Raw genomic sequence first — 14345 nt, 5'->3', positions numbered from 1 at the left:
TGTTTTCTACTGGCACCCACAGGGATCGGCACATAATAACAGTTAACTACCAGAAAGTGGTATCTTGTCAATCAATATTTGAGGAAAGCTAAGTAATCTTTCTTTTGGAAATATTTAGGGATTCTGCTGGTGCAGGTTAATGCTATCTGTGCTGTGCTTGGAGCTAGATGGAGATAATAGAGCTTGGGTTAGGTCCTTCATTAAATTTCTAAAATTGCAAAAGTCAGATCAGAGCTGGGGCCGTGTTGGAAGAGCCGTGATATACGACATCCTGGATGAAATTCATCTGACTTCAGGTTAGATGTCTGCCATGTTCACTTTCCACATCCGAGCGAGCCATGCTCAGACTTGTTTTATTGGCAGCTTTAGGGTACTCTTAGAGCGTGATTCACATCATCTATTTCAGACACCTGTGTTAGAATGCAACATCCTGATGTGACTTGTTCTTCACAAACCCAGGTCTCACTTTATCTTCCAAGTGCTCACAGATACTGTGATTATTTTTTCCCCCAAGTTATTCTGGAGAGGTAGGCTAGGCTATCTCATGCATCATTCCCCAAGTCCTCTTCTCCCTTTTTCTTGAAGACAGACACTACTTGGTCCAGTCTACCTGTACCCAATCTGTCCTATGCGAAGTCTTAAAGGTAATGGCTAGCAGTTCTCATTTTCTTTCAGCTCCCTCTAATTCCATCTTTCATATCCACAAATTGCCACCAACTCATTGCAAAAATTTGCTGGTTCCTTTCTGTCCTGCTGAATTCACTCCGAGCAATTTAACCAGCTTGTAAGAAGCCTCATCCATTTACTCTTTTGATTTGGTGATCTGTAGGAGTTCCCAACCAAGTGACAGCATTTGTCTTCTCCCTGTTATCATTACCCAGAGAATTTAAATGGATCTAGCTGACTTTACAACTGGACCTCAAGGCAAATGAGTGCATTCTTGATATCCAAGACACCTCCTCCTCTTTTTTCCTCTTTTCTAAAAACACTGCGCTCTTTTACATTGATATTCTTGCCATGCTTCACCCTTTTATATTAATATTGCAGTCTGTGTTATGCCTATGAAGTTGTAATCTCTATCATGTATTAAGGCTTCCAGCTCCTCTTCTTTGTTTCCCATGCTTTGTGCTTTAATAGACTGGCAGATTAACCCATTATTCTCCCTAAAGCTCTATTACGAATACCGCTTTCTCCTCTCTTGCCATTACTCCCTATTTTGGGTTTCCAGGGTCTACAATTACCAGTGTGTCTTGGCCCTCTCCATCCTGGTTTGCAGTCCCCCTCACTAGGTGTACAAGTTGGAGCTCAGAGATGTTCTTCACCTCCTCTTGTGGGTTTGGCTCTATAGTTGGCCAGCAGCCCATGGATCCTTGCCCTATAACTGAGGAAGCCAGGGTCTGTGTGGTAACACCACCTGCACAGCCGTGTGCTTATTCCTAGGGTGTCCTGCTTCAACTTGCCTGGAGGGTGGGAGACTCACCAGATCCCTGGACCTTCTGCATTTGCTCTCAGAACCATTTCTGATGTGCTTCATTCTTCGGTGCTTGCCAGAGTACATCTGCCAAAGCCCGCGTTGGAGCAGAGCCACCAGCATGTGAGTGAGAGGAAGGATGGGAGAAATCCAGGATTTTTTGGTCCCTGCTGATCATTGAGAGTGGTGGAGTTCACCAGGCTTGAAAGCAAAGCCGTACACCTGAAGACAAAGCAAGGTTGCCCAGAGAGGTGGTGGATGCCCTACCCCTGGAAACATTCCAGGTCAGGTTGGACGGGGCTCTGAGCAACCTGCTCTAGTTGAAGATGTCCCTGCCCACGGCAGGGGGCTTGGACTGGATGACCTTTAGAGGTCCCTTCCAACCTAAACTATTTTATGATTATGAGAGCAAGTCAGGGCATTCCGGTTAACACTGGGACAATCAGACGCTAAATATGGCCGGTCCAGGAAGGCTAAAGGAATGCTAACGGACACACTTTTGCCACCGTTACACAGCACAGTGCTGCAGTCAGAACCAGACAGCGCTCTGCAGCGTCTGAAAACTAAGTGGTAATCAAGGCCCTATAACCCAGAGTATGGTAGGCATGGGCATGGTTATAAGCAGGAATTTGACTTTACCGTAGATATTAAGAGCATAAGAGCTCTTGATACAGATAAGAGTGGCAGGTAGACAACTCTGAAGAGGTACCGACAAGAGAGCCCTACCTCCTTCCATCGGCTGCATGGGGACTTAGGTGAACCCATATGGCATCCCAGTTCTCCTGCCTGCTGAGCAGTGGGCCATTTCAAGCCAGAGGAGAGGAAAGGTGGGGTGTGGCAGTCTACCCAGGGCTTGATAAGAGGTGCCCCTGGCCACTCAGAGTGGAAAAAGCCATCTCCTAAGAAGTTCTTGCCCTGGGAGGGTGTGTTGATGTGTCCTGAGCACTTCTGATGAGTCCAGGCTGGTCAAAGGGAAGTTAGTCAGCCAGATCTGGCCACAGGTGGAAATCTCTGCCCAGGATACCTTGGAAGCTTTGTGGCAGGGTATCAGGCTGACCCATCTCTGAGATGTAGTGCCTGAGAACAAATGCTCATTACCGTCGTGAGAACCAGTGGCAGCTCCCACACCAAGAAAGGATTTTTTTGGGGAGGATGCTCAGGGATGCAGCAGTGAATAATTGTGGGCAGGACAGTCTAGACAAAAGACACAGCAGGGAAGGGATAAAAACACAGATGAAACTCTGAGGTTGAGACTCCCAGGTACTTCACATATGCATCACCCCTTCAAATATTGAGCACTGAAGCCCAGGAGGTAGGAAACCTTTCAGCAGAGGTTGCAGCCTACACCATGGTTTGGAAATGCATTAGAGCTTTGATGTGTGTCTTCAACAGACTGATCTTTTGGGGCCGTTCCGCTGAGGCAACGTTTCTGCTGATGGGTTTCACACTTTCCCAGAGTGACCCAGCTAATTCCCCAGCTCATTCATCTGAGTGTAAACGATGAGTCTGGAGACAAGGCAAGCTCCTCCCTGGCTCCAGCCCAAAGCTTCGCGGGAATTTGTGCCATGAAGCAGAGATCCTCGGCTGCTCAAAGACATCTTTGCATCACAGCCAGCGCTCAGGACTTATGACTAAGCCTCTGTGTTGCCGTGCCTTCGTGGTACCTGGTGTCTCTGCAGTTAAATGAAGCCTGTTCCAGCAACTCTTTAATAACAGAACAAAATAGCAAGAGCCATTTCCAGTACTCCACCAGTGATTGCCTTTAAACTGCCATTTTAGTAGCTTTTATTGCCCACCCTTTATTTGCCTGGCAGAACACAGAATGTAAATCTGGGGGAACGAATTTCCATTCAGCTTCTTTCTTTCCCTTGCCTAGTGCTCAAACATTTTCCTCTTCCTCTCTTTTTTTTTTATTCCTATTCCATCTTTTTCTTGTCCTGGCTGTAGATGGCCTTGAAAAGCATCACCTCTCTGACCTGCTTCCCCCCCCAGCTGAAGCAGGGACAGACTTGCTTTCATGTCCAAACCTTATTATAAACCTTCTAGTCCATACGACAAAGTCTCTTCAGCCCATGATGAGTAGGAGTCCACCTACGGTGAGATAAGATCCAGGTCAAAAACTTGCTTACGTTTACTGGACAGTGTAGGCATGGCTTAGACCCAGCTACCTTTCAGTCTACAAGCACATATTGTGAGCTTAACTCTTCCTAAGGCCATTTGGGCTCCTTTCAGGTCAAGAGCAGGCAAGAAGCATCTCATGATCTAAGGCAGACAGAAGAGATGAGAGTTGGACATGGGCACGTGGGGAAGCACAGGAAAACAAGGAAAGGTCTCTCCTTGACACAGGAGACACTAGGGACAACTAAGAGAAATATTAAAGCTCATTGGGAAATCTCTAACTGATGTCAGGTTCCTTCAGGATCAGGCAGTGCTCAAGAATAAGCTTTTTAGCCCATCCCCTTGGATACAGGTGTGTAAATCCCTGGCCAGATGATTCTGTACCCAGTTCAAAGCTATCTCAAAAAACATCAGGCACTTGAAGGTATCCTGGGCTTGTGAGATTTATCCATCAAACCAAAAGGTTTATTACCCCCCAAGCAAGCAATCTGTCCTAGCAAACAGAAACTCTAGTTAGCTGGGGGTTTTATGGTCCATTTACTGCCTCCGACGGAACTTTATATTGATCATGTCAATAAATAGTTACTAGTAAATAAAGAGCTTGCACGAGATGTTTGTGCCTGATAGTGTAGGCAGTGCTTGGGGAACGAGATCTTTACCTGATCCAGACGTGACTGGCAGAGCCATGGAGAAGCGCCTGGTCGGCTCTCAAATACTCCTCTTACACTGAAATGTAAAATACATTGAGGCCTGGGGAGGGGTTTGAAGAAGCAACATGTTTCCCAGGAGGAGAGGAGGAGGAGGAGCTGAATTTTTCTGTCTGGGAATGAAAAGGTAACAGGTCTGTCCTCGCAGTCTGACCCACCGTCAGGAACAGCACCATCCCACCCGTGTGTCTCTGGGATGTTTGCTTGTCACCGTGATGGTGTTTGGAGTGTCCGTTCATCACTGAGAGGAGGAGTAATTGGAGAGGTGATGAGTCTGCTTGGCATACAAATCTGGTGGCTGATTTTTTTTTTCTTTTTTTGGTAATAAATGTGTTTCCTTTCAACAACCTACTGCAAATTAATTCCAAGTAGAGAATGCCACTTGTTCATCTCCTGATCTGCTTAAACAGCCAATTCATTCTCCTCTGAGTGAGCTGAGCCCTGTGCAATCAGTGTCTCAAGTGGGGATAAATCCAATTTCATCTCACATATAGGTTCCGAAAAATGCGGTCGAAATTGGCCAGAATGGATGAGCAGACTGTGGCAGCCTTGCAAAAAAAATTTTAAAAGGGCATTTCTAGTAACTTTTCGTTTGCTATTGAAACAGTGGGAGACCCCACACAAATTGGCCCCGATGCTGGAGGTGGCTCCGCTGTGCCATGCTGAGCTGAGCTGCAAAGTGACTCCACAAGCTGAGAACCTCCAAAGTGTGGCAAAAAGGCATCTTTTTGGAGGAGCACCTCTGTCCAGCATTGCCCAGAAGTCTGGGCTGGATGAGGATCTCTCCTTTGGCTCTCAACTCCCCAGATGGGAGATCTTCTCTGAACTGCAGCTGTGAGCAATCCCGTGCCTGGATCCACTCATTCACCAAACCAAATTTCACCACCCAGCGCTGCTTTCCTCCACCGACTGGATCTGAAGCTGCAAACCCAGTGCCCAGGGTTGTGTGCATCCCTCTAACTGACTCGCAGTGTGATGCTGCCTGCTTAATGCTCTTGCCCCTATTTTCAACCGCAGCCATCACCACCTCAATGTTCTTGGCCCAGGATTACTCTTTAGCTGCCATGTGCTTCTATTTCCCGAGCTGTAATTGTAAATGAATCAACTCACAGGTTGCATTTGCTAGTGGCTTGCAAGCCCATAAGGAATGGGTGCTAAATCCCAGCCTCAGGTCTCGGTGCTAGTGTTAGGGTAGCTTCTGACCTCTTACTATTCCGGGCTCTTACTATTGAGTTTCCATCCTGATGACTGTCCTCAGCCACCTCCCTGCAAGAGCTGACACAGAAATTCATTTTTCTCCTCTTTCTGGCAGGGTGCGGCAGGTCTTGATGGGAAGAATGGAAACAAGGGAGCCAAAGGCAACAGAGGTCTTCAGGGGCAGAAGGGGAAGCCGGTGAGTCGTGGGAAAGGACACGGTTTGTTTGGCAGGTAGAAAGAGGGTCTGTGCCTTTCTCAACCCTAAGTTCATTTCTGCTCCCACACCCTACATGCCTCATTACTGAGGCAAGTTCTTGCTCAGGGTGAGTCTTCCCAAAAGAGAGATGAAATCACTTCCTAAACCTCCTGGAGAAGCCTTTAACGCACATCCTAGCCCGATTTTTAGGAGGTGCCAGTCTCTGGATGCCAGCAGAGAATCTGTCCATGTCTCTAGCGATACACTTCTAAGCTTTCCCATGTTTTTTCAGCATGAGTTTTCCTTTGCTACTTACCAAGGTCAAAATTTCAAGTTCCTTCATGTACCAAGTCCAGTTCTCCTCGATGCTGACCTGGCTGATGGAAAGAGCAGGGAACAAAGCAATCATTTGCTAAAGCCCTTATGAACCTCGCTTTCCTGGGGCGAGCTCGTTCTCATCTGTCACGACAGGATGCCTTCCTTGCCCCCAGATAAGTTCCTGCATATGGCTTTAAACTAAAGGGGGTAGATTTAGACTAGAGATAAGGAAGAAATGTTTTACGCCGAGGGTGGTGAAGCCCTGGCCCAGGTTGCCCAGAGAGGTGGTGGATGCCCCATCCCTGGAAACATTCCAGGTCAGGTTGGACGGGGCTCTGAGCAACCTGCTCTAGTTGCGGATGTCCCTGCCCACGGCAGGGGGGTTGGACTAGATGACCTTTAGAGGTCCCTTCCAACCCAAACTATTCTATGATTCTATATGGATGGGACTTCAGCCCCTTATTACTGAAAACGCATCTCCAAAGCAATGCTCAGTGGGAACATGTCTTCACTTTACTTTCTGGAAACAAGCTGAAATCTGCTGGTGGTTTTTCTTTTTTGTTTTCCCATGTGAGAAAAGAAAAACAGTAGAAGATTTTGGGAGGGAACAGGAAAGGAAGACCTTGCTGAAATTAATGAACATCCTCTAAATCATTCAGGTAGTGCCTGAAGGATCCAGACTTCGAATGACAGACTCAATTTCCAGGGGCAGTTACCAACACTAGAGCTGAGGGAGACCATCTAACATCTCCACAATGCAGGTCCTTCGTGATTATTGCCACTCCATTAGCTCCCAAACCTTGGTAACATTCCCTCCAACACACAGGTCCTCAAGGGTCATTTTCCAAACATTGCCTAGCGTAAGCTACAGACCCTGTGGCAACTCATCACAGCATTTTGTCCCACTTCACCAGCAGCCCTGTCGCAGTCACCCATCTTCTGCAAGGTTGTTCCCTGTCCCACCCCAGAGCTGGCTGCATTTCTAGCAGCAAGATGACCATGATCTGCAAATTCTCAAGGAGCCTCTGGTGGTTAAAAGCACAATATAAATGCAAGGTGATGCTATCACCAGGGCTATATTCTTAACCTTTCAGGCTGTGCATGATATGTTTGTCTATTTTTTTCACATAGGGAGGGAAAGGTGATCCTGGGACCACTGGCGACATCGGGCAGAAAGGAACAAAGGTAGGAAATGGGTGAGATCCTGTGAAATCTCCATCCTTGGAGATATTCAAGAGCTGTCTGGACATGGTCCTGGTCAACCAGCTTTAGGTGGCCATGCTTGGGCAGGTGAGTTGGACAAGATGATCTCCAGCGTTCCCTTCCTACCTGAAACACTCCATGATTCTGTGAAATAAAGTTCTGGACAGAGAAGAGAGCTCAAGCTCCAGGCTGTAGTGGGGCTTATGGGGAAAGATGCTGTGGGCAAGGGAAGAGCTTGTAGCACTACATCAGGGCTAGCCCTGTGCACACACAGCATTCTTCCCTCCTGCCCTCACCTTGATTTATCATCAATGCCCATGATCTGCTTTACCTTCAGGGCTTACGGGGGCTCCCAGGACGCATTGGTGCTCCCGGACCTGAGGGCGTCAAGGTGAGCTCAGCCCAGCTTTCCATCCTGCTCTAGCTGCCCCATTTCCAGCAGTGTTTCCCACTCATCCCCAGGATAACATCGTGCATGAAGAAGCCACCCTAACTCTGGAAGGAGAAGTCCCTCTCGGTGGCATGGGGCTGCAGGCTGCAGCACAGGGGGACATGGCCATGCAGAGCAGGGAGCCACGGATGGGGAGGTTTTAAGGCTTGCAGAGAACTTTTTGATAATCTGGGGTAAAAAAAAAAAAAAAACAGACCCTGCCCAGATCCCCTCCTGGTCTGTGGCTTAGCAACTGCCTGGACTCAATTAGCAATTACTGTTGGGCCCATCGCTCCAATTGTCAGCACCATTGGTCCTTCCTCTATAAACAGGGATAATGACCCTTAATGGTCTTTTTATGAAGGGTTTTGAAAAGCTTGATAAGACGTAAGGGAACTGTTGATAGCTGAGCCAATGGGATATGTTGTTATTGTTATTGTTGTTATTAATATTTTCCTTCATCAGCCTGGCCTATTGGGTAAATGAAGTACTGTTCAGTGAATTTCCCACCTACTTTCATGTAGGTGGGCTTGGAGTCAGGGCAGTCTAAAATTTATACTGGTCTGAAGTAGGACTTTGCCTATACTTAGTCTTTCTGTTATCAGGAGTGTCATCATGTTCCCCCTCAAGAACCACTTACCTTGCCATTTCAGACCATTTTCCCAATGTTTTAGGGGTTGTGTGGGCTTACAGCCCATCCACTGCTTTTTCATCCACAGGGAGAAACCGGCAGTCCTGGAAAACCAGGAATCCCAGGATTGGATGGACCATATGGACCAAAGGTGAATATCTAAATTATGCATCTGCCTACAAGTAGGAGGTTTCCTAAAAGCTTTGCAGATGCTGCAAATCCACCTCTGCAACAAGATTCTTTCTTTCAAAGAGCACAAATGGGGTTATTCTGAATCAATTCCTATAAGCCAGCATAGATCTGGGTGAAGATGCTTGGACATCTGGGGTGGGGACCTCCTCACTCGCCTTTGCAAGACTCAGCTGGGTTCATCCACCCCAGCCCTGATGCTCCACAGGCACTATTGCATGTGTCAGGTAACAGGGCTTTCTGATGAAATTTCTTTCAGTCTCCTTGAGTACCACCAATGTGCAGGCTGAGAGACCCTGCTGGGTTGCACTCAGTAAATGATATTGTAATCTGAAGAAGAGACGGTTCATTCAGCAAATTGCAACCTTGCCAAGTCTGTATTGGCCATGATTTTATCTTGGCTCCCTCCAGGGTGAACAGGGAGCCTCGGGAGACGATGGTGCCTCGGGGATTCCTGGGGAGAAAGGAGAAAAGGTTAGTACTCGCCAGACTGCATCGAGCTGCCATTTATAAAAGAATAAATCCCACATCCATCAGGTCGAGTTAACAAAATTATACACTTTCTACATCATAGGTACCATTTCCAGTGGGCAAATGTCAACTGTCTGGAGCATTAAGGCTGGGACTGCAGTTGGAAAGGGCAGGAGAGGGAGGTCTCCTTAAATTCACCCTCTGCCGATGTACGAAACCCCAGGAGGGTGCCTGCTTAGTATGAGGAAAAGCCATGACTCCTCAGGAGTCACTGTTTTTTCCAGGATTACAGACTAAAGGACTCTGCTTACATATACAGGGAGAGCTGGGCATTAGAAATTATCAGGCATCATCCTAGAGAGGGGGACATCCATGTCACCAAGCAGTGAGGTGCCTTCCGGACAAGTGAAGGTGGAGAACAAAGCTGAAGCAATCTCCATCATCCTACTGATGCTCTGTAAATAGCACAACAGCAGACAAAGTAGAATGTAAAGATTCTCCCCTTATTGCCAATGCCATGAAAGTATTTGGGTAACGTCTGACTGGCCCATCTCTAAAACCAGTTGTGCTTGATAAAAACTCTGAACTGCTCTCTGTTGGTGATTCTCAGGGGGCCAAGGGAGTTCCTGGCTTGGGAGGCTTCAAAGGACAAATGGGATGGCCTGGGAAGACTGGAGTCGCTGGACCAGATGGACCTCAAGGGCCACAGGGCGAACCAGGGCCACAGGTGAGCAGCAAGTGGTCCGCAGCATGCCTTAGACCCTGTTGAGATGTGGTGTGAGGAGGGCATGAATTACAAACTCTAGTAAGCTGGCTTCCAGGAGATCTAGTTTTCTCCTTACCATTTTAGTCATATCATACATCATTAAGGAAAAACCCTCTCCTCCCACTCCCTTGCAGCCAGGCCTGGACCTCCCACATGGGCAAACACCATCATGGCCCCTCCACTCTCTAGAAAGCCTTATGCTGGGGCAGCCCTAGTGAGGATTTATCCACAGTCATGCTCTTCCAAGAGCAGGAGAAGGTACAATGCTGCCCTAGACCTCATGGATTTACCTTTCCAGGGGAGCTCTGCTAGAAGTCTCTTCCCCAGCTGCCCCCCACGTGGTTGCACCTCACATCCTCATGTGATATAGCACCCCAGATGTGTCACCACATGTCACCATGTACACATACAACTCCCTCCTATAAACTGGCACCTGAGGTCTTTCATGTTGAGAGAGGATGGCTGCAAAGTCTGCCATCTTTCTGTAGGATCTTGGTCAGCTTCATCTCTTGGTGCATTTATCACCAGACATTTTTTTTTTTCCCTTTCCTCTCTTCTTTTCCTATCTGCAGTGTAAGATGTGACCTCTCAGTGAAGAAAGGAAGGCTGATAATTTCAAGTTAGCAGGGCATCAAGTGCACCTCTCCTGTTGCTAATTATCTGGGGAGCAGGATGCCAAGGTTTCGGAAGGAGCTGGTGGCTTTCAGACCCCATTTGTGGGCCATACTTAATAAGTGTCTTTGCATGCAAGACATGCTGGGCACCTTTTGAAATGTAACAAAAAGACTTGGAAATGAGACATGTTAATACTGTTTATGAGCAGGAACATGCTGCCCCCAGATTCTATGGTAATGAAGAGTGTCTTGCTGCTGCCAACACAATACGGAGGGACTATGCTAGAGATTAATGCTAATCACTCGCCCTTAGACAGCATCCATTAAGTAACAAAGAACTTTTCAAGTGAAAGACGACTGAAAATGAAAATACCCTTCTCAGTTGTGCTGGTGGGACTGGCTGAGTTTCAGGCTTGGTCAAGAGAATACATAAATTAACATGAAAGAATCAAGAACAAAAGAAAAGCTGAAGTTGGGTAACTACCTGAAAGACCAACTGTTTCCCATAAGGTGTCTCAGGGATAGCTCTGTTTTAGCTCCTGCCAGCCTGTGAGTCTGGCAGATGTTTGGTGTCCCATGTTTCACCCTTCAGTGACGTATCCTTATATAAGTATGTGTAAGAATTTTATCCCTCTGTGTGTGTATATATATATATATATATGTATATACATGTGTGTGTAGAGACTGCATGTACATACATACACACATATGGTTTGTAAAATACTTGAGTTTTCTGCTAGATGGGAAGTAGATTGCGCTGCTGATTTGAAAACAAGAAAAGGAGGTAGAGACCCTGGCAGGATTTTCTTTAATCTGCCATGGCCTGCTGAATTATTTCAGCCAAATAATCCAAACTCCAATCACCAGTGATTATCCTTCACCAAATGAGAAGCACATTCAATAGCATGGAGAATTTAGAATGATGTGTAGCTGCATCTGACAGTTCAGGACTGTGCTGGTAAAGATACACCAGTGAAAATTGCTTTGGTTTTTGAGGATAGAAGTTGGGAGAATTCAGGCCCAATTTTGTGTGAAAGTCTGAATGAGTCTGGACTTCATTAGAACAGCTCTCCTGATCTCAAAGATCTCCCTGTCCTAGAGCCCCTTGCAGGACTTCTGACTTGGGTGGTGTAAAGGTGTCTCTGTAGGCTTTAGTGATTCTTAACCTGGTTTTCCCCCATACAGAGGAAGAGCGTCACATGTTGGTAAAGTCTGTACCCTGCTCTTTGGAGCTGCAAAACAAAAAATACCCAACACTGGGTGTTCAGTCTTAGGGAGGAATTGATTAAGGAAGGAAAAATGCAGGTGGTGCAGCAAGGTCTACGTTGCACTGATGGTCGGATTGAACATCTGTATTGTGTCCTGAGATGTCATCAAATAAAAGCTTGACTTAGAGCAATCTGCTCCATGGTACAAGGGCACAGAGGATGCTCTGGGCCTCCAGCATTGTTCAGTAGCCTATAGCTACAGCTGAATCCCACCCAGTGCTTCGCCACTGACAGGGTGATTATAGGAAGGACTGCCCCCGAGCCTTCCCCTAAAGGGGTGCAGGTGTAGAAAGATCTTTCCAGAGCAATAAAAAAATGGACTAGATCGAGCTTCAGACCATAGCAGCAACATTATTCTTCTTTCCCTTGCTCCCCAGGCTGTACCTTGCAATGAAAAATATATCAAAAGAATCACAGAAGGGAGGAAGGAGCCAAAAGTACGAGATCCCCTCATGTATGTTTAAAAAGGCTGGAAATTTTTATATTAGCAGTTACAGGCACTGCATGCTCAGAAAGCCGTGTATGAGATAATGAATGGCTTTCGTTTGGACACTGATTAAAGAGAGACTGTGAGATGCCACTTTCTACATCCACACTGCTACTTGTCTTTTCCCTAAATTAAAAGAGAAAGTCCCTGGGTCTGAACTGCAGCAGCGAGGCCACCCTTATTTCTAATGTGGGAGGGTATTATCTCAGTCTGCAAGCCCTTCTCCTCCTGCTGAGACTCTGTCTCTTAAATTAGTGCTGGGACAGACAGAGTGTCAGAGAGAGAAAACTGCCTTCTGCCCCTGCAGCATCCATCCTTTCTGCAGGGAGGGACCGTAGGAAACACCTCATGGTTGCCCAGGGCAGAGGGGGCAAAGCCCAGGGCTCTGACCCATCACATCTGATCTGTCTGGGGAGCATCTGAAATCCAGAGAGCTCTGAGTATCTTCTCCTACTCATGCCCAGGTTGGGCTTTAGGGGGAAAACCCCAACTGGTGACGTGGGATATCTCCGGAGGGTGCTAGGGCTAACTGAGCTCTCCTCTTCCTCTCTAGGGTCCACGAGGGAAAAGAGGGAGACCTCAGCTCTGCCTCCGGGGACCCCCGGGCATGGACGGGCAAAAAGGAGAAATGGTCAGTATGGGGATGAGCCAGCCTCGCCTCCCAGTGAGGTTCCTCACCACCCTGCAGCAGTGCAGAGCTCTGCACTGGGGCTGGATGAACCCTGGCTGTTCTAGGTTGCATTTCTCGGCTCTCCAAATTTTGCAACAACAAAAGCACAGAGACCATTTTACCTCCAAGCACCAGGCGTTGCACACAGGCAATGCTGCCTACACTTCTGCCTGAAGGTATCTCCAGCTGGGACAACTGTGGGCTGCCAATTGTTTTATATAAGACTTCTTTGGGAAAACATCGTATTTTGGGCCAGCACATCCTCAACTGTGCTTGCTATGGCAGTCCAGGAGTAAAACAATACTCAGTGCAGTACTTCAGTACAGAGGGGTAATGCTCAGCCTTTTAATGCACATCAGAGTGTACAAATAAGAGCTTAATCTCAAGATCGCAACCTACAACCCATGTTCCGGATTGGTCCCTACACGCTGCAGGTCCTGCCAACACTGACTCAAGGGCTTCTTGCATCAGGAGGTGTCATTGCATTAGCTCCATGTGTTGGTGGAGGGTAATGCGATTTCTCCTCGCGCTCCAGCCTCTGTAAGTGAGCACGGATTGAGAAAAATGATCATCGCAGCTTTAATTTAGATCATTCTTCCTGTGCTCCTTTTCCTTTAATATTTTTAAGTATTTTTAATCAACAAATCCAGTTCTGAGCGGAAAATTTTTCAAGGTATTTTCTCCTAGGAGGCAGAAAGCCCTGTTGGCAAACCTCAGCATTTCCCTGTGTTTCATCTTTTCAGCGCTGGGATTGCAATCCCAGTTGCAATCTTCTGCCTGGTCTGGTTCCCAGAGGTTCTCTGGAGGCCAGATCCTCTCCACGCCTCCACCTCAGCCTTTGTGGTCCCTTACAAACTGCAAAGAAACCTGACTTAAATTGTAGCTAGTAACATCCTTATTGTTTGGATAGAGCAGAGCTCCCAAAAAATCTGGGAGCCTGCACCCAACTCTCTGATACACACTTTTGTTCTTGTTTCCTTGCACATGGATGAGTCTGTTCCTTTCTGCTCAGTGAGCTACTCACAGATATCCCTAAAATTTATGGGAAAACATGTGAGCCTTTTTCCCCATCTCCCTTCCTAGTGCATCCTTTCCTCTCTAAGATGCACTTATTCTTGGACCATTTAATGGTCAATCTACTGAGCTTTTGTAACGACTTAAGTGTTTTTAACAGGGTGAAAATGGTCCAGCTGGCCAGAAAGGAGAAAAGGGAGATCCTGGTCTTTCTGTGAGTACTCTAGCCCAAGATCACGTCCTATTACACAGGCCTGAATAGAGAAAATAGGGCAAACTGTCCCTAAGAGGTGTAGGGGAGGAGGGAAATGCTGAGAAACAGATTCATTCAGAGAATATCCGGGAAATGAGAGTGTTGGCCATTACCCAGAGACGTCAGATGTGCACAGGCTGGGGCGGGAGCAGTGCTGGGCTGTACAATGCCAAATGCAAACAACGACCCAGAGCCCGAGGCACATTCCCCCTCTCCCATCCTCCCCGTGGTGCTTCAAACTCCTGCTTGGCAGATAGGATCAGTGCCAATGCCCCAGGGCTGATCAAATATAAAGAAAGCGCAGGAGAGAGCAATGTGCTCCATTTTCAAAGCGATTAGGGA

General features: G+C 47.2%; 1 protein-coding gene across 1 annotated transcript in view; it reads left to right on the top strand.

The window, feature by feature from the left end:
• The window catches only part of LOC143163974 (uncharacterized), a 135867-nt gene that overhangs the window by 110984 nt on the left and 10538 nt on the right, over window positions 1-14345 (top strand). The window contains exons 73-80 of the mRNA XM_076345973.1: window positions 5609-5689; window positions 7139-7192; window positions 7548-7601; window positions 8360-8422; window positions 8872-8934; window positions 9542-9658; window positions 12620-12697; window positions 13911-13964. Coding sequence (XP_076202088.1) covers window positions 5609-5689; window positions 7139-7192; window positions 7548-7601; window positions 8360-8422; window positions 8872-8934; window positions 9542-9658; window positions 12620-12697; window positions 13911-13964 — 564 coding nt within the window. The remainder of the gene's footprint in view (window positions 1-5608; window positions 5690-7138; window positions 7193-7547; window positions 7602-8359; window positions 8423-8871; window positions 8935-9541; window positions 9659-12619; window positions 12698-13910; window positions 13965-14345) is intronic.

Source organism: Aptenodytes patagonicus, chromosome 1 (assembly GCF_965638725.1).
Source record: "Aptenodytes patagonicus chromosome 1, bAptPat1.pri.cur, whole genome shotgun sequence".
Lineage (NCBI taxonomy): Eukaryota > Metazoa > Chordata > Aves > Sphenisciformes > Spheniscidae > Aptenodytes > Aptenodytes patagonicus.
This window is presented reverse-complemented; position numbering and strand designations above follow the sequence as displayed.